Raw genomic sequence first — 22,624 nt, 5'->3', positions numbered from 1 at the left:
TGAGCTATTTCAAATCTACTCAACCCACGCTCTTTCAAATGTCTTCCTTATATGACGACAAACTGATTTTTTTGGGTCGGGGCGGCTTTGAAAGTACATGCAGGGTAAGCAATATATTCCAATAGTGCAACAATGGATCATTAAGTTAAGAACCGTATAAGCACTTTCTCCAAAATATTTTCACTATGAGATCCAACAATATAGACGCGCATGGCTAAGCTATTACACTTCTTACTTTCCCATTCAACTCTTTTCCTCTCCTGCTCAAGTTTATAATGAAGTTGTGGCTATAACCTCGAATTTTGAATAAGTCGCTCTAGGCAAAACCATATCCCTAGGCCACTTTACTATTCACGAGGATTCGCAACGTTCTAAATTTTGACTAACTACCCAATTTCTTAAAATGTTTTGTCAAGAGTTTCTTTTACAAATAGAGCTATCCCAAGATTACAACGTGTCCAATCTCACCTACAACCAATACATACAACATTTCATGTACTCAAGGCTACTCTCAACTGCTCATATATTATTTAAAAATTCTAAGTCAATTGTGTCATTCATTAGAGGAGGATATGTGCATTCTAGTCATTTGTGAAAGGGACCCCCCGAAGTTAAACTCGATTCAGCTCAATGCACAAATAAGGAATGAATGAAAGAGAAACCTCCTAAACATTCAGTAGTCATAACGTCATAAATCATAAGTATAGGCATTAACATACCCATGAATAAGACTGTACCAAACACTATAAGCTCTTATACCAGCTTTAGTCACATTTCAAATTAACTCCTAGATGCGACTGCACACAACTAAAACCTTCCACCAGGAGAACCCATTTTCCATACACTTAACCACTCATTCGCATCATTTAGTAAGTTAAACGAGCATCCAAACAAACCATTAGTTAAATATAAATATTAAATAATAAATCCAAATGTTATAGATTGTATCCCAAATACCATACTACGATCATGGATCATCTAATAGAGTTACATGTATTTTACTGCTGGACGTACAAACACCAAAAATCAAAATAAATAAGATAAATTAAATAGAGCTGAAATGGTGGCCTCCACGAACAATGCGGCGACTCACCTCAGCAACAAAATCCACTCGATTGAATTTGTCAGCCATTAGCCTTGTCCTGGACAACAGATCTGAAAGGACATGCAAGTAAGGAGTGAGTTATACGCAAAATAACTGAAGTAAAGAGTGAGTTATACAAACACAACAACAACGAACATGATATAATAACACAATATTTACATCATAATAAAATATATCAACAAATTAAAGTCAATATAATTATTTAGCAACAACAATACATCTTAACGCATGTCACACAAAGAACTTGTTATAGCGACAATAAACAAAATTAACCAAATTCCCACTAGTCCAAAACAGCATACACAATGCCCCAAATATGTCACGAAGCATACATAATGTCTTAAATATGTGATAAAGCATACATAACACTCAATGAAACATATACAATGTCTAAATATGTTAGGATGCATACAAATATGCCCCATTTATATCGAGACGTATACACAATGCCCCAGAGATATCAAGAAGCATACACAATGACCCAACACTATGACTCACAACCAAAGAACTTTAATAACCTTAAAAAATAAAGTATTCACGGTTGGCCTCACAGATCATAGATTCTGCCAAGCACACGCTCGCCCCAACACATGGGCCTGGACAGTAAAACACATTTTTAGAATTGATTTTGAAAAGATTGCATTAACGCTTAAGATCTCACTTACCTCAAATTTTAAATTTAAGCACACTTTCCAATAAAATAGACCTACACTGTCCCGTCTCGATAATACCTCAAAATATACAAAAACGGATTTAGAATGGCGAATAATCGTTAGTTGGACATCCTCTTAGTTTTTAGCACAACTCAAACTCACGATTAAAGGATGACCTAAAAGGTCAACTCTAGTCAACATGCCAAAATTGTTGGACCATGACCATCAAGAATTCTCCTCAAAGATAGGATTTTAGGACACTAATCAAAATTAAATTTTAATAACATTTATCCTCTCCAATGGACGATTTGGAACCTTAAGGCCTGAGTTTTTAGTTCGTGTCTTTAATTTGTATTTTTGACGTAAATTTGTTGATATAAACTGTTATCAACTTTACTACAATGTTCAACAACCTCTCATAATAAATTTGAAGTAAAAATATTACTTTTTTCGTCGCTTTATAATCCAAAAGCTCAAAGGTTGAAATTTTGGAGACTTTTCTTGGACTAATTGTGCAGAAATTCGATGTCTTGATGTTATAATCTTTACTAAATCGATAAAAATAGGTTGATAATTCCATTGAACACTTGCCTTGATGTACTTAGGGTGTGGGGTCGTCCTACACTCTCAAAATTATGAGAAAGAATGATTTTTCTCTCTCCTCGATGGCCTTTTAATATAGCTTTTCGTCTGGGTGCCATGGAAACCTCCGCATGGTCCCTACTGCACTCAAGGACCAAAGCTGGTTTGGACTTTATAACCACCGCCCCACGATCCTCTTGGTGCCCAAAGTCCATTGTTCGTTTACTAACACGACACCCTTGGTAGATACACAAATCACCTTAAATCTAAGAAGCCGAGTCGGTAGGTTGGTCCGGGTGGAGAGAAAAAAAAAAGAATTGAACTTAAAATCTTTTTTGGAGATATTCATTTTCCTAGAGAGACAGATAAGATATCCCGATATACAGGCATATTGATACCACCAGGAACAGGAAAAAGAAATTCCAAGGAATCCAAAAAAGTGAAAAATTGAATCTATGTCCAACGGATTACACCTAGCAAGAAAAAGTTTTTTGTTTTAATTCGACATGTCGTCACATATGAAATAACGGACAGTATAAATTTAGCAACCCCTTTTCCACCCTTCAGTAAAACAATCATAATTTTTTGTCAGATTATCAAAATGATAAACGGTTTGAAGTGTTGGAAATTAAACTTCAAGGAATTGAATTAAATATATAGACCAACGGTTAAATATATAGTTCAACCCTCTGTTGTTGACGCTTCTGGACAAGATCGATTACGAACAAACGCCTTCAACTTACATAGGTCCCTCTCAATAGAATACATCCAACGAAGATAAGCCGGACCCCCAAGCTTAATTTTATTCACCAGATGAATAGGTAAATATGGCATTATATCAAAAAATATTGGAAGAAAAATCCTTTCAAGTTCACATGTTATTTCAGCAATTTTAGATTGCATTTTTTCAAGATCCCTTCTCCTTACAACCTTACTACATATGGCTCTAAAGAAATCGCCCAACCTAATCAAGGGCGACGAAACATTCTTGGGTAATGCTTTCCTAACTGCAACCTGGAGTAAGTAATGCATTATAAAATGAGCATCATGACTTTTGTACCCTGATATTTTCATCTCCTTCACATGCACACGATCTGATATATTCGAAGCACACCCTTTTGGTAATTTGGAATTTTTTATAACGATGCAAAATAATCTTTTCTCTTCTGGACTCATGGAGAAACAAGCTTGAGCCAAACTCACTGTTCCATTATCATCTTCTCTTGGTTGTAACTCTTTTCGTATCCCCATTTCTTGTAAGTCATAGCGAGAATTTACATGATCCTTTGACTTTCCATCTATTTCTAAAATAAGTCCTAATAAAACTATCACATATGTTTTTCTCAATGTGCATTACATCAAGATTGTGACTCAATTTGTTATACGCCCAATATGGCAATTCAAAAAAAATGAATCTCTTTTTCGAAGGACTCTTGTTATTCCGAAGCCTTTTCTTTTTGCCCTATCCAAAAACATTGTTGAATTCAAGCAATTCTTGAAATACTTCTACACCCGACAAAGATGTAGGTGCAGGTCTATGCTCCTCCTTACCATCAAATGACCTCTTATCTTTTCGCAATGGATGATTAGGTGGCAAAAATCTCCGATGACCCAAGTAACACATCTTATGACTATGTTTGAGATATTAAGAGCATGTGTCAGAATTACAAGTGGGACATGCCAATCTTCCCTTGGTGCTCCATCATGAAAGCATTGCTAATGCTGAAAAATTACTAATTGTCCACAATAAAGCTGCACGCATTTGAAATGTTTGGTTTGTATCAGCATCATATGTTTTTATCCCAATTTTCCATAGTTCTTTCAGTTAAGCAATTAGTGGTTGTAGGTACACATCAATATCATTTCCTGGAGATGATGGACCTGGAATAATCATTGACAACATAATATATTCCGGCTTCATGCAAATCCACGGCGATAAATTACTGTTCATCAACACAACATGCCATGTACTATAAGAAATGCTCTGGTTCGAAATGGATTAAAACCATCGCTTGAAAGACCCAGCCTGACATTACGTGAGTCCCCAGTGAAGTCTGGGTGCAAGGAATCAAAATCCTTCCAAGTTTTCCCATCAGCATGATGCCTTAAATTTCTATAATTGGGTTGTTCATTAGCATGCCATTTCATTGCAATAGCTATTTAAGGACACATGAACATCCTTTGCAGCCTAGGCTTCAAGGGAAAGTACCTTAAAATCTTTGTAGGGATTTTAGAACTTGCATTAGTACTCTTCCATCTTGAAGACCCACAAACAGAATAATTATCAGCCTTCGCATTGTCATTCCAAAATAGCATGCAATCATTAGGGCATGCATGTATTTTTTCATAATGAAGGCCCAAATCTCTTATCATGTTTCTAGCCTTGTTAAGCGACTTTGGTAGTTGAGCAAAGCGAAATGCCTCTTTTATCAACTCTAGCATGTCTGAAAATACCACATTACTCCATCCATGCAAGGATTTAAGCAAGTATAGTCGAATGGTGAAACTTAGTTTAGTAAAAGTTTCACACCCAGGATATAACTCTTGTTTTTCTTCATCCACCAATCTAAAAAATCTCTTTGCATCTTCAGATAGTTCTTCTTTTACTCCTTCATGCCCTGACTCACCCTCTATATTTCTAAATGTATCATGAAGTAGTCCATCAATATTGTCACACATGTCAAAATCATCATCATCATTGCATGGATTAGGTGAATTTGCTGAGGAAAATCCTTCCCCATGAAAAACCCATTTGGTGTAACCATCAACAAACTCATTTACTACCAAGTGATCCTCCACCACATTTTTATAATACCAATTGCGATTCATGCACTTTTTGCAAGGACATAATATTTCATTTCCCTGGGAAGCTCGTTCAAATGCCTTATCAAGAAAATTATTTACTCCACGAATATACTCATCAGTCCATCTTAGGAGATTCATCCAACTTTTATATATGTTATTATTGAATTCCTATATGATACGAGTAAATCACCAAAATTAAGATTTATGTTAAGCTAAGTTACAAATAAATATAAGAGAACTAATTTTATCAAATAAACCATGAACAAGTACTCTGTTAATTTAGGAATCAAGGATAGCGATTTAGTTCTCATTAAATAGCTGTAACCTTTAAATCTTTACAAACTATAAGTATTCTATAAGAAAATAAGATCCTTTTCTCTGTAATGCTTATGCATACAAGGGGCTTAACCAATAAACCACTTTCACATATATAAAAAAATGATCTGAACAAACAAGATCTCAATTTAAATTACAGAAATACTTCCCTGCTTACTTTTTTCATAAGTAGCAACATAAAGATATAGCAATTAGAGTGTGTTTTTTGTAACTAGGATGTAGGAGTTTGGTATGCTGCTTTACTTGAGGCCCATCTATGTATGAGGTGCTCTTTTTTTGTGTAAGGAAATAATTTTTATTATGTTAATATTCACATACATTACCCCAAAAAAAATTATTCACTCAAAGATATACAAGACTAAATTCCATTTAGTGCAAAACATGCGATTCATGCTCCGTATATTTTTAAACCATCTTTGTTATTTGAATTAGGTACTCGATGGTGTGGCTTCATATAATACTTCATGCTTTAGTCTTTAGATGACAAATTATCAGCCCTAAATGATCACTATAAAGAATGTAGCTCGCATCACTTCATACATTACCTATAAAGTAGCACACTTTGAAACATACCTAACTTTTACAAACAAATAACTTGACTTACCATCAAACAATTTACACCTACATCTAAAACAAATTAAAGGTGAATATGTTTCATACACTGAATACAAGTATTGATCTAATAAAATAGAAGTAGATACTTCCCTACATCCCAATTTTAAACTCCAAATAAACATATCGTAAATAAGTTTTGATTGATACATAAAGTTTTTAGTAGGAATTGATACAAAGACGGAAATACCATAAAAATCTATATATAAAATAATGTTGAATACCTTTCACAACCTGAATATATGTTCTAGTCCAACAAAACAAAAGCAGATACTTAATAGTCCACACAACCCAACTTAGTAGCTCATGTAAATAGGAAATCAAACATCAATTTCTACAAATATTTCATCCAGAGAAAACTATTTTACCATAGATACCAAAAGAAACAAGTTTAGACTCGCACTAGAAACACCCTAATGAAAAAAAAAACTAACAATTTCGGTTCAAATCATAAATCTAAAGAAACATATACACCGTTGATACCCAAAAGAGTAAAGAACAGAGAAATGATTAAAAAAACCAAAATATCTAAATTAGAAAAGAAGAACTTACAGCTAGCAATTTCTCACAGTGTGCCTTTTGCGATAATAATTTCTCGCGATTGACGCTAACTGAGAAACTAATTGAATGAACACGCTCAAGGAATCGATCATTTCAAGAGAATCTGCGAACAAAAAACTTGCTTCTAAATGTAGCTACTGAATAAATCAAAGACTCTCATAAAGAAAATGCATTTAAAATTAAAATCTAAAAGTAAGACCACCAATTTGTGGGAATGCAAACAAAAACCACAAAGAAAATTGAAAATCTGAAACTAGTCTGAAATAGGACAACTTACGTTGATGGCAGAAAATGAATTTGAATCACAACATAAGAACCCTAAGCATTGTTTATGTTGGGACCCCACGATTCTGAAGTTGGGACCTCACGATTCTGCTACTTTGTGAATCTATTGGGTATTTAACTTACTCCTCTACACCAAGAAAGCTAAATCCCACCGATGACTAAGAACCCTAATTGCGCTGTTTATGTTAGAAATTTGGATGAGAGAGAGAGAATTTAGGAGTGAAAGTGGGAGATGAAATTGATAAATTAGCGTGGGTTATGAAGAAAGAGGAAATGGCTTTAGGGTCGGATAGAGTATAAGTTATGGGCTATGTGGTTTTACATATTTTTACTAAGAAATAATAAAAGTAAAAAATATTAAGAAAAAGACATTTTGTCGGGTTTAGTGAAATAGAAGAGGGGAAATAAGGAGGGAACCCATAACCACCCCCATAGGTAATTGTCACGACCCAAAACCCAACCCGTCGTGATGGCGCCTATCGTGATACTAGGCAAGCCGACCTTTCCAAAACACTTTCAAAATTTAACAGAAATAAATTAAGACATTTAAAATAACTGGAGTTTTGCATAAAACGGGGGTAAAACCCCCCAAAAAAAGAAAAAATAAGTGCATAAAATAGTCCTACATCGGGGTGTCACTGAATCATGAGCATCTAGATATCCAGTCTAATACAAACAGTGTCAAAGTATCAATACTGAAAGGAAAGAAAACATAGAAGGAGAGACAAGGTCTGCGGACGTCGGCAGCTACCTCATAGTCTCCGGTACTCGATCGCGCACGAACTCAATGACCTCCGTGATCAACCACACCCGGATCTGCACATGAAGTGCATGGTGTAGCATGAGTAAAACCAACCCAGCAAGTAACAAAAATAAATAAAGAACTGAGAAGGTAGTGACGAGCTATACAAATACAGCTCATTTTCAATAATTCCAGCAAAGAATAGACAGACTTTCAAATCCGGCAGTTCAAATCAAATCAGTTCTTATACACTTAAAGTGCAGGTAAATCCGGATATAGAATCTTTCAAAAATTTTACGATAATGACAGATAGCAACTAAGTGAATCAACAAATGAAAAGGAAAGTACAGCCTCTCAGGGCAATAGTCACTCAACTCGACACAACAACACAATCACTCGACTCTCAGCCCTCAATACTCACACTCAATAGGTACCTGCGCTCACTGGGGGTGTGCAGATTCTGGAAGGGCTCCTACAGCCCAATCGCTATAATTCGCACAGATAACTCACGTGCTATCGTATCATATCAAGATATGCACGGACAACTCACGTGCTACAGTATCATATCAGAATCTGCACGGACAGCTCACGTGCTAAGTATAAACATCATGATTCGCACGGACAACTCACGTGCTACGGTATCTATGCCTCACAACCAGGACCTCAGCCTCACTCAGTCATGTACCTCTCTAGTCTCACGGCCCTCAGAAATCATAAATATCAGCCCAAACAAAATGACATAGTGTATCAATAGGAATCAAGAAGAGACTGAGATATGATGCGCAAGTAAAACTATGACTGAGTACAAGACAACAATTAGCAAATAATTCACATGTACACGACCTCTGCGAGTCTCAACCGTACTATCACATAGTCTAAGAATGATTTCTAACATGATTTGCAGTCAAATCTCTATAACACAGAGAGAACAGGTAATTAACAATAGTCTATTCGGTTTTACAGTCTCACGGGATAGACCAAGTCACAATCCCCCACGGTACACGCCCACACGCCCGTCACCTAGTATGTGTGTCATCTCCAAAATAGTTACATCATACCAAAATCCGGGGTTTCATACCCTCAGGACCAGATTTAAAACTGTTACTTACCTCAAACCGCGGAAAATCCTACTCCGCATTGACTCTGCCCCTCGAATCAATCTCCAAACGCCCCGAATCTAGCCACAAGTAGTACGATATAATTAATGTAGGCTAAAAGAATCAATTCCACAAGAAAAATACGAAATTATAAGTCAAAAATTCGAAATAGGCTCAACCCGACCCCCCGGTCCCATGTCCTGAACCCCGACAAAAGTCACAAAACCCGAAATCCCATTCACTCACGAGTCCAACCATACCAAATTTATCAAAATCTTACATCATTTGCCCCTTCAAAATCCCAAAATTCACTCTCAAATTCTCAAGCCCTAATCTCTCAAATCTCAACTCAAAAACTCACCAACTAGGTGTAAAATCAGTGGGTAAACACCATTATTGAAGATAAATAGGCATAAGAAACTTACCTCAGCAAACACTTCAAAATCCTCCTCAAAATCCACCAAAATTCGAGTTCCAAAATGTGAAAATGGTAAAAAATCTCGAAGTCTTCTACTTATAGGTTCTGCCCAGCAAAATCGCACCTGCGGACCTCCTGTCGCATCTGCGACGCTGCACCTGCGGAAATTCCATCGCAGGTGCGGATCCCACTTAAGCTCCTAGATTTCGCATCTGCGGTCACATATTCACACCTGCGGGCCCTGCCCGCTTCTGCGATCCTTCCCACTCACGCCTTATTCCGCATATGCGGTTTCACAGATGCGCTCCTAACCTCGCACATACGTTTCCAGTCTAACCCAGCCTTACCCGCATTTGCGTCCTCCTCTTCGCTTCTGCGAGGCCGCACTCGCGGGCTCCCATCGCAGGTGCGAAAAACCAGAAGAAACCAGCAATGCCTAGGTCCAAATTTCCTTCTGATGGGCATCCGAAACACCCCCGAGGCCCCCCGAGACCTCAACCAAACATACCAAGAAGTCATTAACCCCATGCGAACTTAGTTGAACCTTCGAATCACTCAAGACAACATCAAAACACCAATTACACTCGGATTCAAGCCTAAAGAACTTCTAAACTTTCAAATTCCACTAACGACGCCGAAACCTACCAAATCACATCCGATTGACCTCAAATTTTGCACACAAGTCATATTCAATATTACGGACCTACTCCAACTTCCAGAATCAGAATCCGATCCTGATATCAAAAAGTCAAACTCCCGGTCAAACTTTCCCAAAATTTGACTTTCGCCATTTTAAGCCTAAATAAGCTATAGACCTCAGATTCACAGTCCGGACATGCTCCTAAGTCCAAAATCACCCAACGGAGCTAACGGAACCGACAAAACTCCATTCCGAAGTCGTCTTCATACACTTCCAACTACGGTCAAAATCCTAAGACTTAAGCTTCCGTTTTAGGGACTAAGTATCCCAAATCACTCCGAAACCAAAACAAGACCTCCCGGCAAGTCAATAAGCAGAAACAGATAAGGGGAGAACAGTAAATAGGGGATCGGGACTAATACACTCAAAATGACCAGCCGGGTCGTTACATCCTCCACCTCTTAAAATAAACATTCATCCTCGAACGAGCATAGAGACATAACTGAAGTGGTGAAAAGATGAGGATAACGGCTGCGCATATCATGCTCGGTCTCCCAAGTCACCTCCTCGACCGTGTGACCCCTCCACTGAACCTTCACAGAAGCAATATTCTTTGACCTTAGCTTTTGAACCTGCCTATCTAAGATCGCCACCGACTCCTCAACATAAGATAAATCCTTATCCAACTGGACTGAGCTGAAATCCAATACGTGAGACGGATCGCCGTGATACTTCCGTAGCATAGAAACATGGAATACTGGATGAACTCCTGCTAGATTGGTAGGCAAGGCAAGCTCATAAGCAACCCCCCCAACACGTCGCAATACCTCAAATGGACCGATAAACCTCGGGCTTAGCTTGCCCTTCTTTCCGAACCTCATAACACCCTTCATGGGTGACACCCGGAGCAAGACCCACTCTCCAACCATGAATGCAAAATCGTGAACCTTCCGATCCGTATAAATCTTATGTCTGGACTAGGCTGTGCGTAGTCTATCCTGAATCACCCTAACCTTCTCCAAAGCATCCTGAACCAAGTCTGTACCCAATAATTTAGCCTCGCCTAGCTCGAACCAACCCACTAGAGACTTACACCGCCTACAATACAGAGCCTCATACGGTGCCATCTGGATGCTCGACTGATAACTGTTATTGTAGGCAGACTCTGATAGTGGCAAGAACTGATCCCACGAACCCCAAAAATCCATCACACACGCACGGAGCATATACTCTAATATCTGAATAGTATGCTCGGACTGTCCGTCTGTCTGAGGGTGAAATATTGTGCTCAACTCCACTCGAGTACCCAACTCATGCTACACAGACCTCTCGAACCGTGATGTGAACTGCATACCCCGGTCAGAGATGATAGATACCGGTACGCCATGAAGCATGGTGATCTCGCAGATATACACTCGAGCCAGCTGCTCAGAAGAATAGGTAGTCATCACAAGAATAAAATGAGCTGAATTGGTTAGCCGGTCCACAATTACCCAAACTGCATCAAACTTACGTTGAGTCCGTGGAAGCCCAACAACGAAATCCATAGTGATCCGCTCCCATTTTCACTCCGGAATCTCTAACTTTTGAAGTAACTCACCTGGTCGCTGATGCTCATACTTCACGTGCTGGAAATTTAGGCACCGAGCTACATACTCTACTATGTCCTTATTCATTCTCCTCCACCAGTAATGATGTCTCAAGTCTTGATAAATATTCACGGAACCCGGATTAATAGAATACCGCAAATTGTGAGCCTCCTGGAGAATCAACTCACGCAAACCATCTACATTGAGCACACATAGCCTGCCCTGTATCCTAAATGCACCATCATCCCCAATAGTGACCTCCTTAGCATCACTGTGCTAGACCGTGTCCCTAAGGACAAGCAGATGGGGGTCATCATACTGACGCTCCCTGATACGATCATAAAGAGAAGACCGAGAGACCACACAAGCCAATAATCGACTCGGTTCAGAAACATCCAATCTAACAAACTGGCTAGCTAAGGCCTGAATATCCAATGCCAATGGCCTATCTACTATTGGAAGATATGCCAAGCTCCCCAAACTCTCGACCCGGCGACTCAAGGCACCGGCCACCACATTGGCCTTTCCGGGAGGCCAAATACATATACAACCTATTGAAGATGGGTTCATTTTTTATTTTGGCACTCTATCTCAACCTTGTTCCATTTTGGCCCTCCAACTTTTTTTCTTATGTTTTATTTTAACACGAAAGCAGACTAGTCACATAGTGTGAATTGGCTCACATGGTAGGCGCGTGAGGCAGATTGTTTATGGCAAAATTTATTCTCAAACAGTAATAAAATAACTGTTGGCCCCATTTTTAATCTCCCAACTTCTTTCCCCCATATTTCATCTTCATTATTTACTTCCCCATTTACTATTTATATAAAAACCAACCGATTTCAGTCGGTTTCTTAAAAAATATATTTTGCGGGACACTAAAAGAGTTTCCTACATTTTTGCGCCAAAACAAACGATCGAAGTTGGTCGGTTTCGTAAAATAAAATTAAAAAATAAAATATTTTGAAATAAAATTTATTTTTGTGAAACGTGTGTGCATGCATATCCTGAAATACCCACAAATTTCATAAACTTTCAAACTGCTAAACTTTCGAAATCGCGAACTTTCAAACCCGTAAACTTTATAATTTCTAAACTCGTAAACTTCCAAACACATAAAGCTCCGAACTAATAATTTTGGAACTTGTAAAATTTCGAACCTGTAAATCGAAAGATGAAAAAATTAAAACTAAAAATATATAAAAAAAATAATTTTTTAAAATATTTTTCCCCGAGGGGAGGGGGTGCAGAAAAACGAAAAAAACAAAAATTTGAAATTACAAAAAAAAAAAGTAAAAATGTATTTTCTTTTGGGGAGAGGGGGGATTAAATTTGGATTAAACCCAGCTAACAAGGATAAAACAAATAGGTGTCCAAATCTAATTGGATGATTGTTACACATTAGAAGCAAGTATGTATAAGCGCTGTATTTTTTACGTCGGATAAAAGTTTTTGTGTTAAAATGAAACATAAGAAATAGAGTTGGAGAGCCAAAATGGAACAAGGTTGAGATAGAGTGCCAAAATTAAAAATGGAGCCAAGTTCAATGGGCTGTATATGTATTTGGCCTTTCGGGGATGATACAAAATGGTGATACCATAGTCCTTAAGAATCTCCAACCACCTCCGCTGGCACAAGTTAAGATCCTTCTGTTTGAACAGATGCTGCAAACTCCGATGATCGGTGTAAATCTCATAATGGACCCCGTACAAATAGCCAAATCTTCAAGGCGTGAACAATAGCTGCTAACTCAAGGGCGTGGACATGATAGTTCTTCTCATGGGGTTTCAACTAGCGCGAAGCATAGACAATCACTCTACCCTACTACATAAGAACACACCCAATGCCGATTTGCGAGGTATCACAATACACTGTGTAAGAACCAAAAGCTGATGGTAGAACTAGAACTTGAGCCATGGTCAAAGCAGTCTTGAGCTTCTGAAAGCTCTCCTCGCACTCCTCCGACCACCTGAAAGGACCCTTCTATGTCAATTTAGTCAAGGGCGATGCAATGGAAGAGAAGCCCTCCACAAAACAACGGTAATAACTAGCTAGACCGAGAAAACTCTGAATCTCTGTGGCTGAGGACGGTCTGGGCCAACTCTGAACTGCCCCTATCTTCTTCGGGTCTACCTGAATACCCTCACTGGACACCACGTGCCCCCAAAACGCCACTAAACTGAGCCAAAACTCACACTTGGAGAACTTTGCATAAAGCTTCTCCTCCCTCAATCGTTGTAACACAATCCTCATGTGCTGGGCATGCTCCTCCTGGCTACGAGAGTACACTAGGATGTCATCAATGAATACAATAACGAACAAGTCAAGATAAGGCTGAAATAGGCTGTTCATCAAATGCATGAACGCTGCTGGGGAATTAATTGGTCGGTCCAAAAGACATCACAAGGAACTCATAATGGCCATATCGGGTCCTGAAAGCTGTCTTAAGAATATCTGAGTCCCGAATCTTCAGCTGGTGATACCCTAACCTCAAATTAATCAAGGAGAGCACCATCACTCCCTGAAGGATACTTGTTCTTGATTGTGACCTTGTTCAACTGTCTGCAATCAATGCACATTCTCGTAGTACCATCCTTCTTATTCACAAATAGAACTGGTGCACCCCAAGGTGACACGCTAGGCCAAATAAACCCCTTATCAAGGAGTTCCTGAAGCTGCTCTTTCAATTCATTCAACTCAGCCAGTGCCATACGGTATGGTGGAATAGAAATGGGCTGAGTGCCCGGCACCAAATCAATACTGAAATCAATGTCCCTGTCAGGCAGCACGTCCGGCAGGTCTGCAGGAAACACATCCAGGAAATCACACACCACAGGAACAGAATCAATAGCAGGGACCTCTACACTAACATCCCTCACAAAAGCCTAATAGGATAGACAACCCTTCTCAGCCATCTGCTGAGCCTTTAAGTATGAAATCACTATGATGGGATCATAGTCTATAGAACCGCTACACTCAACCCTCGGTAACCCCGGCATCGCTAACGTCACGGTCTTAGCGTGACATTCTTGAACAACACGACATGAAGACAACTAATCCATATCCAAAATCATGTCAAAATCGACCATACTAAGCAACAAGAGATCTATTCTAGTCTCCAGACTCCCAATAGTCACCACACATGACTGACATACACAGTCCACAATAATAGAATCGCCCACCGGACAGCCTCATCAAAAGTAGCACCAGACACTCTCTCTCTAGTCATAAGAAATCGCAACTGAAAAGTCAGGCCATATATGAACCTCATGATCCTTTCCCTGTTTATGGGAACCAACCAGATAGCATGACGAGCCAACTCTGAAAATCTCATCTCATACCGAGTCACAAACATATCAACCTGATGAAACTGCTCGAACTGCTTGCGCAGTACCTCTCTGCGGGACTGTGGCACGAACTTCTCCAGGAATAGACCGAAGAACTGCTACCATGTAAGGGGTGCTGCACCGACCGGCCTATGCCTCTCGTAAACCTCCCACCAACTGAAGGCAGCCCCAGAGAACTAAAAAGTAGTGAACGAGACCTCACTGGTCTCTAGAATACCTGTTGTTCGGAGTATCCTCTGACACATGTCCAAGAAGCCCTGTGCATCCTCTCCCTCGGTACCACTGAAAAATGGAGGCTGGAGTTTCCCAAACCTCTCCAATAGACGCTGCTAATCATCAGGCATGACATGTACGACATAGTCTTGAGCAGCTGCAACTGGCTGGGCTGGTGGTACCCCCGGTGTCTGGAAGCTCTGTACTACCTGCTCCGGTGTGCAGGCAGCGGGAGTTTGAGCACCTCCCTCAGCCTGAGAAGTGGATGCTGCAGCCGGGATAGAGACCGCCTGAGCAAGACTGGTACACGCGGTCAGAATCTGAGCTAAGGCCTCCTGAAGGCCTGGAATCACCATGGGCATAGGTGGTGCCTAAGATGGTCCCACCGGCTCATCCACAACTGGAGCTTACTCCTGAACTGGGGCATCTGGTGGATCTGCAGGTGCTGCCCTAGTTGCAGTGCGAGCTACACCTCTGCCCCTACCGCGGCCTCTACCGTGACCTCGGCCTCTCGCGGCCCTGATTGGTGGCTGCCCATCCTACCCCGTAGTATGCGTCCTCACCATCTGTGAGAGAATTAGAACAATAGAAATTTAGTTACCAGAATCAAAAGATTCGCATGACAAGAATTCAAGAATGTGAAGTTTCCTAATGGTTCGTCAGCCTCTCGAAGAAAAGTACAGACATCTCCGTACCGATCCGCAAGACTCTACTAAACCTGCTCATGACTCGTGAGACCTATGTAACCTAGGCTCTGATACCAACTTGTCACGACTTAAAACCTAACCCGTCGTGATGGCGCCTATCGTGATGGCGCCTATCGTGATACTAGGCAAGCCGACCTTTCCAAAACACTTTCAAAATTTAACAGAAATGAATTAAGATATTTAAAATAACCGGAGTTTTGCATAAAACGGGGGTAAAACCCCAAAGAAAAAGAAAACATAAGTGCGGAAAAATAGCCCGACATTGGGGTGTCACTGAATCATGAGAATCTAGATATATAGTCTAATACAAACAGTGTCTAAGTATCAATACTGAAAGGAAAGAAAACATAGAAGGAGAGACAGGGTCTGCAGATGTCAGCATCTATCTCGTAGTCTCCGGTACTCGATCGTACACGAACTCAACGACTTCCGTGATCGAATACACCTGGATCTGCACATAAAGTGCAGGGTGTAGCATGAGTACAACCAACTCAGCAAGTAACATAAATAAATAAAGAACTGAGAAGGTAGTGACGAGCTATACAAATACAGTTCATTTTCAATAATTCTAGCAAAGAGTAGACAGGCTTTCAAATCCGACAGTTCAAATCAAATCAGTTCTTATACAGTTAAAGTGCAGGTAAATCCGGATATAGAATCTTTTAGAATTTTTACGACAATGACAGATAGCAACTAAGTGCATGAACAAATGAAAAAGCAAGTACAACCTCTCAGGGCAACAGTCACTCAACTCGTCACAATAGCTCAATCACTCGGCTCTCAGCCCTCAGTACTCACACTCAATAGGTACCTAGGCTCACTAAGGGTGTGCAGACTCCGGAGGGGCTCCTACAGCCCAATCGCTATAATCCGCACGGACAACTCACGTGTTGCACGGATAACTCATGTGCTATCGTATCATATCAAGATCTGCACGGACAACTCACGTGCTACAGCATCATATCAGAATCCGCACGGACAACTCACGTGCTAAGTATAAACATCATGATTCGCACGGACAACTCATGTGCTACGGTATTTATACCTCACAACCAGGCCCTCGGCCTCACTCAGTCATGTACCTCTCTAGTCTCACGACCCTCAAAAATCATAAAGATCAGCCCAAACAAAATGACATAATGTATCAACAAGAATCAGGAAGAGACTGAGGTATGATGCGCAAGTAAAACTATGACTTAGTACAAGACAACAATTAGCAAATAATTCACAGGTACGCGACCTCTGCGTGACCCAACCATACTATGACATAGCCAAAGCATGATTTCTAGCATGATTTGCAGTCAAATCTCTATAACATAGAGAGAGCAGGTAATTAATAATAGTCTATTCGACTTTAAAGTCTCACGGGATGGACCAAGTCACAATCCCCCTTGGTGCACGCCCAGACGCCCGTTACCTAGCATGTGCGTCACCTCCAAAATAGTCACAACATACCAAAATCTGGTGTTTCCTATCCTCAGGACCAGATTTAAAACTGTTACTTACCTCAAACCGTGCAAAATCCTACTCCGCAATACCTTTTCCCCTCGAATCAATCTCCAAACACCACGAATCTAGCCATAAGCAGTACGATATAATTAATGTAGGCTAAAAGAATCAATTCCACAAGAAAAACACAAAATTATAAGTCAAAAATCCGAAATAGGCTCAACCCACCCCCCCGGGCCCACATCTTAAAATCCGACAAAAGTCACAAAACCCGAAAGCCCATTCACTCACGAGTCCAACCATACCAAATTTATCAAAATCCGACATCATTTGCCCCTCAAAAACCCCAAAATTCACTCTCAAATTCTCAAGCCCTAATCTCCAAATCTCACCTCAAAGACTCACTAACTAGGTGTAAAATCAGTGGGTAAACACTATTATTGAAGATAAATAGGCACAAGGAACTTACCTCAGCAAACACTTCAAAATCCTCCTCAAATTCCTCCAAAATCCAAGTTCCAAAATGTGAAAATGGTAAAAAATCTTGAAGTCTTCTATTTATAGGTTCTGCCTAGCAAAACCGCACCTGCGGACCTCCTGTCACATCTGCGATGCCGCACCTGCGAAAATTCCATCGCAGGTGCGGATCCCACTTAAGTTCCCAGATTCTGCATCTGCGGTCACATATTCGCCCCTGCGGGCCCTGCCCGCTTCTGCGATCACATATTCGCCCCTGCAGGCCCTGCCCGCTTCTGCGATCTTTCCCACCCATGCCTTATTCCGCATTTGCGACTCCCCTTCCGCATCTGCGGTTTCGCAGATGCGCTCCTAACCTCGCACCTGTGCTTCCAGTCCAACCAAGCCTTGCCCGCATTTGCGTCCTTCTCTTCGCTTCTGCGGGGCCGCACCTACGGTCTCCCACCGCATGTGCGAAACACTAGAACACCAGAAGAAACCATCAATGCCTCAGTCCAAATTTTCTTCCGATGGGAATTCGAAACACCCCCGAGGCTTTCGGGACCTTAACCAAACATACCAACAAATCATATAACCCCATGCGAACTTAGTTGAACCTTCGAATCACTCAAAACAACATTAAAACACCAATTACATCTGGATTCAAGCCTAAAGAACTTCTAAACTTTTAAATTTCACAAACGACGCCGAAATCTACTAAACCACGCCGATTGATCTCAAATTTTGCACACAAGTTATATTCAACATTACGGACCTACTCCAACTTCCGGAATCAGAATCCGACCCCGATGTCAAAAAGTTAACCCTCCGGTCAAACTTTTCAAAAATTCGATTTTCGCCATTTCAAGCCTAAATTAGCTATAAACCTCAGATTCACAATCCGGATACGCTCCTAAGTCCAAAATCACCCAATGGCACTAACAAAATCGACGGAACTTCATTCCGGAGCTGTCTTCACATACTTCCGACTACGGTCAAAATCCTAAGACGTAGGCTTCCGTTTTAGAAACTAAGTGTCCCAAATCACTCCGAAACCAAAACAAGACCTCCCGACAAGTCACATAAGCAGAAACAGATACAGAAAAAATAGTAAATAGGGGATCGGGGCTAATACACTCAAAACGACGGACTGGGTAGTTACAGTAATTGTTTCCCAATACCGTGCCAATAGATACAAATATTGCAACGTTTGTGACAACCGTTGCTATAGTAAGATATATGGCAACAGTTCCTGCACAATAGCAACGATTTGATTATTAAAGTGTATCGAAATCCTCTAGACCTTTTGGCAACGGTTATGACCGTTGCGATATATAATGTATGCCAACTGTTCTATTAACGTTGCATAAATTTTCGTTGCCATACGCCTTATTTCTAGTAGTGACTCTTATGATCGTTATAATTTAGTCCAAATGCGACTAAGGTCGTCTTCTTCTATTAAACTTTTTCAAGTTGCTCCCATAATATCAAAACTCACCTGAATTCTTTCGAATCCCATCCAAACTATTTCAAGAAGTCCCAAAACTCATTTTTTACATATGTAAAGTGTTAAAACACAAAATTCGACGCATTTACTTAAAATGAAGGGTCATGTTATTAATGTGTATTTTGGTTTTGGACTTGAGACTTGAGTTGTGAATGTAGACTTTATGTTAAGAGCTCTATTTTACTCGTATTCATTTGTGATATTCTATACTGGTAGTTGTACGTTAGCTATATCAACAATATAAGATACAAGAGTTGTTAAGTGAATCAGTCATTAAGTGCAAATCACGACCTTGTGGTTTTGGCTCATAAGACATTTAAGTTTGGTGTTATGTTAGTGATGTATCGTCCACCCAATCATTGCCATTTGACCGTCAGGCAAGTACTGCTTTCCAATTTGGTTATTCATCCTGGATTTTACTAATCAATTTTAGATATTGTAAATTATTGTTATATTTGGAAAATTCTTGCTTTTATTGTTAAAGTTTAATGAGTCATTTATTCTCAACCAACTTTGAAAATCGATAAGAAGTCAAATAGGCATTCAAGCTTTGTCTCAATTTGGTTATTTTTTCTTTTTATTTCTCCTTTGTAGCCGTCACCTGAATTTTCATAAATATGTCTTACTCCTCTCACTTTGTTTAAATTGAATTACATCCATCCTCCGCATTTTCAGAACATGGCTGCAATCACATGAATGATAAGCAGTTGCACAAACTCATTACCCAATCATAACCGCTCTAGACTCAACTCAAATGATAAATACAAGTCATAAAACAATATATGTATCCAATAGCATGTTCAGAGTTTGGTACTAAAATACCTAAGATGAGGAGTCGTGGTGTTACATATGATTAGAACTTAAAATAAAAAATTAATCATTTATGTTAAGTCGCAAAACTGGCTTTTAAATACATGTGAAATTTTATAAAGTAATTACTACTGTTGAATTTTATATATGGCCCACAATGGACACACATGCTTACAACGTCGTTTCAACATTTATTTTGGAGGGGGAAATGTATTTCGAAACTTAAATGTAGTATGTTGTTTTTGGTAATTAATAATTATTATTAATCATCAAGGAAAACATTACAAAGCATAGCATAGCATTCCCAGCTAGCTGTTCTATACTAGGAGTACCCAAGACCTAAAACTATTTGTTCCTTCTAGCCCAATACAAGTAGTATCTAACTAAGCACAAAACAAAACACTATGACTACTTTTCTTTTTTCTTTTTCTTTTTAAAAAAATATAGGTTCTCTATCAGCCCCTTCACTTTCTTATGTGCCCTAAAGTAACACATGCTCACAACCTCCCTTGCCAGTGCTTCATGTTCTCTGCTTGCACCCTCAAATATTCGAGTATTTCTTTCTCTCCATAGCACATGTATGTATTCAACATACATCATTTTAAGTAGCATTGCTGAAGCTGTCTTCCTCTTTGAGTGATGAATGATGAGCTGAAAATATTGTATCCAAGTGTTGGGAACAATGGAGTGGACTTGAGCCCATTGAGATAACCTGGTCCATAATCTGTTGGCATATGCACATTCTGCAAACAAATGTTCCCTTGTTACCTTATCAGCCTGGCACAACACACATGTCTCATCCATATGGAGACCCCATCTCTTCAGCCTATCTTTTGTTAGCACCCTTCCAGGGTTCTGTATCCACATAATAAATATAGCTTTAGGTCTAGCATTGTTCTGGAACATTAAGCATCTCCAATCCATCTTAGAGTGAATTGGTATCAATTATAAGTATATGTGCTTAATTATACTCTTTTGCTCATCCAGTGGTCTGTGAAGTTGATTGATTATCTGTTTAGCTTCAAAGATCTTCCTAATCATCGAGCTTGCACTCTGAGGGATGCTCATATCATCAATCCTTTGCCTTTTAACATAATAAGCATGAATCCATTTGATCCACAACTTATCTTGCTTATGAGTTAGATCCCAGTAGGTCTTGGCAATTGCAGCACTATTCCACACCTGCAGATTAGTAAGGTTAAGTCCCCATACAGATTTAGGGATACATACCTTTTCCCAAGCAAGAAATGATTTTTTGGTAAGCGTATTTCGACCAGACCATAGGTAGCTTCTGCAGTAAGCCTCAATTAATTTGACAACCTTAACTGGAAGTGTAAACAACTGAGCCCAATAAGATTGTATTCTGAACAACACTGTTTGAACCAACTGAGCTATGCCAGCATAGGATAATTTTTTTGCTGTCCAAGATGTTATTTTTGCTACCATTTTAGTAATGAGGGGCTGCCACTGAAGAATGGATAGCTTTTTAGTGTGTAGTGGAACCCCTAAGTACTTAAAAGGTAATTTTCCCTTAGTGTAACCAAGAGCTTGAATGACAACTGCCTTTTGCATAGGATCCATACCCCCACAATAGACTACACTCTTTGACAAATTAGCATGTACTCCTGAGGCAGATGAGAATGTCCAGAAACATTGATGGAGCCTCTGCACTGATTCTAGCTCACCTCTGACAAATAGTAATAAGTCATCCGCAAAACACAAGTGAGTGATACCAAGCTTGATACATCAAGGGTGGTATTTGAATTGTTTATCTTTCTTCAATCCTTTGAGTAGTCGACTCATATACTCCATATCAATAGAAAATAAGAATGATGACATTGAGTCTCGTTGCCTCAAGCCCTTAGCTGCATTAAAAGGCTCTGCTGATTCTCCATTTAATAAAATACAATAATTAAATGTTGTCACAGAAGCCATTATCTATTTTACAAACTTCTCAGGGAAAGCCAGTCCCTCAAGAACCTGCTCTAAGTATATCCATTCTACAGAGTCATAAGCCTTCTGTAGATCCACCTTTATCATGCATCTAGGAGAAATATGCTTCATGTTGTATGACTTATCCAGCTCATGAGCTAATATTATGTTGTCTGCTATTCTTCTCCCTGGAATGAATCCTGCTTGTGAGTCAGAGATGATATGATTCATAACTTTTTGCATTCTTCCAGTTATGACTCTGGCAATCAGCTTATACAATATTGTGCAACATGCTATGGGTTGATAATCTTTTACTGTGTTTGGGTTGGCAACTTTTGGCAGTAAGGTGAGAGTGGTGCAATTTATGGCCTTATATATGATCCATGTATCAAAGAATTACTTCACATACATCTTTCTTGATAATGGGCCATGATCTCTTGAAAAACAAAGCATTGAACCAATCTATCCCTGGGGCTTTACTGTCCCCAATTGCATTCAGTCCTTCATAGATTTTAGCCTCTGTAACATTGGCACACAAATCTTTTTGTTGCACATGTGATAGACAAGGACCATTCCTCATAACCAATCTATTGACAGTTGGTAAGCTAGATGCTTGATCCCATCACAGATTTATAAAAGTCAACAAATTCAGCTTTGATTGCTTTTGGTTCTTGTAGTTTACCACCTGTTAAGGAGTTGATCTCAAGAATCTGCTTCTGAATTTGCTTTTCCTTCATTATGGCTATGAAATATTTGTTGTTTGAATCACCTAGTCTAA

The 22,624-nt window shown here is 39.6% G+C and overlaps 1 protein-coding gene and 1 long non-coding RNA gene across 2 annotated transcripts; both read right to left on the bottom strand.

The window, feature by feature from the left end:
• Window positions 1-881: 881 nt before the first annotated feature.
• On the bottom strand, window positions 882-7,174 carry LOC104102253 (uncharacterized). The gene is made up of 3 exons (XR_011409079.1): window positions 6,932-7,174; window positions 6,646-6,757; window positions 882-1,155 (listed from the first exon to the last, which is right to left on the bottom strand). It is a non-coding gene; the product is annotated as an uncharacterized lncRNA (long non-coding RNA).
• A 13,685-nt stretch (window positions 7,175-20,859) lies between these two features.
• On the bottom strand, window positions 20,860-22,089 carry LOC138891624 (uncharacterized). The gene is made up of 3 exons (XM_070175245.1): window positions 21,866-22,089; window positions 21,145-21,601; window positions 20,860-21,096 (listed from the first exon to the last, which is right to left on the bottom strand). The coding sequence occupies exons 1-3, from the start codon at window positions 22,087-22,089 to the stop codon at window positions 20,860-20,862; spliced, it is 918 nt and encodes a 305-aa protein (XP_070031346.1).
• Between the last annotated feature and the right edge of the window lie 535 nt (window positions 22,090-22,624).

The sequence above is a fragment of the Nicotiana tomentosiformis genome, chromosome 1 (assembly GCF_000390325.3).
Source record: "Nicotiana tomentosiformis chromosome 1, ASM39032v3, whole genome shotgun sequence".
NCBI classification, from domain to species: domain Eukaryota; kingdom Viridiplantae; phylum Streptophyta; class Magnoliopsida; order Solanales; family Solanaceae; genus Nicotiana; species Nicotiana tomentosiformis.
The sequence above is the reverse complement of the archived record's forward strand: the minus strand, read 5'-3'. Positions and strand labels throughout refer to the sequence as shown.

Bases quoted from the DNA above. Each gene is read 5' to 3' on its own strand.
- LOC138891624 (XM_070175245.1), bottom strand. From the start codon at position 22,089: ATGCAAAAAGTTATGAATCATATCATCTCTGACTCACAAGCAGGATTC. The intron at 21,602-21,865 runs GTTTGTAAAATA...ACTATTTGTCAG, and splicing joins GGACTGGCTTTCCCTGAGAA to AGGTGAGCTAGAATCAGTGC. The intron at 21,097-21,144 runs GTATGTATCCCT...ACTAATCTGCAG, and splicing joins CATTTCTTGCTTGGGAAAAG to GTGTGGAATAGTGCTGCAAT.